This window comes from Dipteris shenzhenensis, chromosome 24 (assembly GCF_047967505.1).
Source record: "Dipteris shenzhenensis isolate YYH24624 ecotype China chromosome 24, Dip_SZ_1.0, whole genome shotgun sequence".
NCBI classification, from domain to species: Eukaryota; Viridiplantae; Streptophyta; class Polypodiopsida; order Gleicheniales; family Dipteridaceae; genus Dipteris; species Dipteris shenzhenensis.
In genome coordinates, this window is record NC_141619.1 from 23,963,391 (window position 1) to 23,966,322 (window position 2,932).

The window sequence follows — 2,932 nt, forward strand, 5'->3', positions numbered from 1 at the left end:
ATTTGGTTTCATGGTATGATTCCTGTGTTAACTGCATCTGTATCATATCTTGTACTATTGTCATTATTGCTAAAATGCTTCCACAGTGCGATTGGTTCCTTTGCTTAGGTGGACTCGTGTTGGACCAGCTGGATCTGTAGGGTCCATGCTAGAGCATATCACACAAGTAAAATTTACAAAATTTGATGGAGCACCCACCAAGCTGAAGGATGAAGACAAGTCAAGTAGAGGCTACCACAACCTATGATAAGTTTTGAACCTCTTATAGTAAGGTACCAAACGAAACTTACATTCAGCGTACCCATGCTATCTTCTGAGTGCGTAGGTGTGAGTGCTAATGAACAAAAGAGAGATGACCCACATATCCATACACAAGACATACACGAGGACTGAGAGATTGAGGAATGCCTGTTTCAGTAAAGGTCTCTTTAGCTGTAGCAGCTTTGCAGCATCAATATATGAAGTAAGCACATGATCCTTCAAAGAATTGGCTACCATACATCACAATGCTCATTTCATCAGATTGCAAAATATCGTTACCAGAACATAGTAAAAATAAATCATCTATTGAAATCAACCTTAGCCTTACTCTTGACTATTCCCTAGAAGCCCATATACTTATCACAAGTCATTCCAGACTCAAGACCAAAAATTATCATTGAGATTTATTATGGTACTCCACCCACTTCTTCAAGCTCTCAATTTGCAGGCTATTCATGCAAGCACGAGGCCTGCAATCCTTTATCATTTTCTCCCCATCTTGCCACATTTCAGCCAGACCGAGGGAGACTAATAGAGCACAGGTGACAGCAACGCTCCTTCCATGACCTGAGCCATTGGCGAATGATCCACATTGCCCAATCCGCCATCACAAGGACATCCATGCACCAAAACAAGCTGTATTAGGTCATACTATTCCATAAAATCATCCAGAGAAAACTTCACCAAATAATCTCAGGTAGGACAGGTCCATTGCTTTTGAGGCAAAATGCACATACGAAAAGCAACAAATGGCCTGTTTCGCCATGCATACGTCACTCACCAAATGCACAATGGATGAAAACTGGTCGTTTTTCTTGTCTTTTGGCTGAAGCCCACCTCACAGCCAGCTCGATATCCTCAGGCCGAGGAGCTCTTGAGTCCCATGTAGGAATGCACAAATAAGGGAGATCTCTGACACAGTCACTTCTCGGAAGTTCACAGGTACAATCTATTACAGCAGGTTCCCCTGGAGGAACATCCTCTGGCAGAAACGGCCACCCTCCAACGTAGATACCTTCACATACCTTATTATATACAGGTTCATCTGTCTTCTTTCTTCTCAAAAAAATGTAGCCTCTTGCAGGAAGCTTATATGGATAGAAAAATATCTGAGACCACCATGGAAAAGCACCGTCCTTTGTTTTTTGAAAAAGACGAGAATAACTGAAGATAGGGTGTGAAGATACTGCAACAAGAAAGCCAACAACAGAGAAATGGAGCACAGGTAAAAGTACAAGAGGAGCCGTCCTACGGGCTGTGTATGCCACACCAAGAAGAACTGCAGTGTTCACAGCAACGAATTTGGTAATGCCCATTGCACTTATTTAGAACAATGATTTTCTATCTTGCACGTATGTGTCTTGCAGGACGAGCCGGGAATTCCGCACCGAGGGACAGAACAGTACTCACAGTAACACCACAAGTATGTAAGGTGTCCTATGCAACTGCTCCACATATAGCCAAAACTGTCGGGTGGAGTACCTGCAACAATGCGGGCATCGACAGGATGATTGTAAGGAAGCCTGGAACCGTCGGCCAAGAAAGCGATCATAACAAAGTATGTCACTGAAACCCAAAAGTTCAAGGATAGGCAGGATAGGAAGCAAACAGTCATAAACGATTCATTTTTACGCAGGTGGAAGCTGTATCACTGGGATACAGACGGATCTACAATCAAATCGAACCGATGTTAGGCACAGGAAGGAAATTGAGGGGCATGCTCATACTCAGCTAATAAAACCTTACCTCAGATCTGGCTTCGTGGGTCATTTAATTTCTTTGATCTGCTCACAGCAAAAGGATTAACATGGCGGCAGAGCAGTGGACTGTGGACAAGATGCTCATTTTACCTTGCTACGTAAGAACATCTGGGTTCATGTTATCTTAGTAAGTAGGAACATCTAATAAAGCGCTCCATGTTACCTTCCTTCTTAAGCAGAATATCTAATAAAATGTGAATTACTTGGGGGACTAGTGGGAAATTCCCATTAATTAGTTGCTGGGAAGAGAAGAGGGGTGAAAAGGAAGAGGCAAAGGGCATGATTAAACTACTTCGATAAAGGGGGGAGGGAGGAGTTTCAATTAAGAGGGACCACTTAAGAAGGGAACATTAAAGAAGAAGGCGCGTGCTAAAGGGGGCTTTAAAGAAGACGAGTAATCTTACCCATCTACGACACACTAGAGACCAGCTTCATCTCAAGTTGCGATCATAGATTACCTTTAATAGAATTTAAGGCTACATTTATAAATCTCAAACTTTGAAGAATTTTAAGAAAATTTATGAAAAACATATACATACGCCTACGCACCCACCCACACACACACACATAGAGAGAGACAGTTGTGTGTAGATATAAATAAATATCTTATAAACTCTCTGTCTATGTGTGTGTGTGTGTGTGTGTGTGTGTATGTGTGTTCTCTCTCTCTCTCTCTCTCTCTATGTGTCTATGTGGCAATCTGCATATGTATATATCTGTATATGCTCAAACATATACAATCAAGTTTATGTATGCTCATTCCGTTTCATAAAAGTGTACATGTATGCCTATATGTCTACACATGTACATGTGTATGTCTGTCTATATGTGCACACACATCATGTGTATCTATGCACATGCACATTGTTTTGATTTTTGTGCATGTGTTTTGATTGTTTGGGCATCTTTGA

At 41.6% G+C, this 2,932-nt stretch overlaps 1 protein-coding gene across 1 annotated transcript; it reads right to left on the bottom strand.

Annotated features, from left to right (window-relative positions):
• Positions 1–639: 639 nt before the first annotated feature.
• On the bottom strand, positions 640–2,193 carry LOC147886397 (uncharacterized). Its single transcript, XM_087395633.1, has 3 exons — positions 2,008–2,193; positions 1,043–1,743; positions 640–828 (listed from the first exon to the last, which is right to left on the bottom strand). The coding sequence occupies exons 2-3, from the start codon at positions 1,575–1,577 to the stop codon at positions 656–658; spliced, it is 708 nt and encodes a 235-aa protein (XP_087251759.1). The 5' UTR covers positions 1,578–1,743; positions 2,008–2,193; the 3' UTR covers positions 640–655.
• Positions 2,194–2,932: the final 739 nt, after the last annotated feature.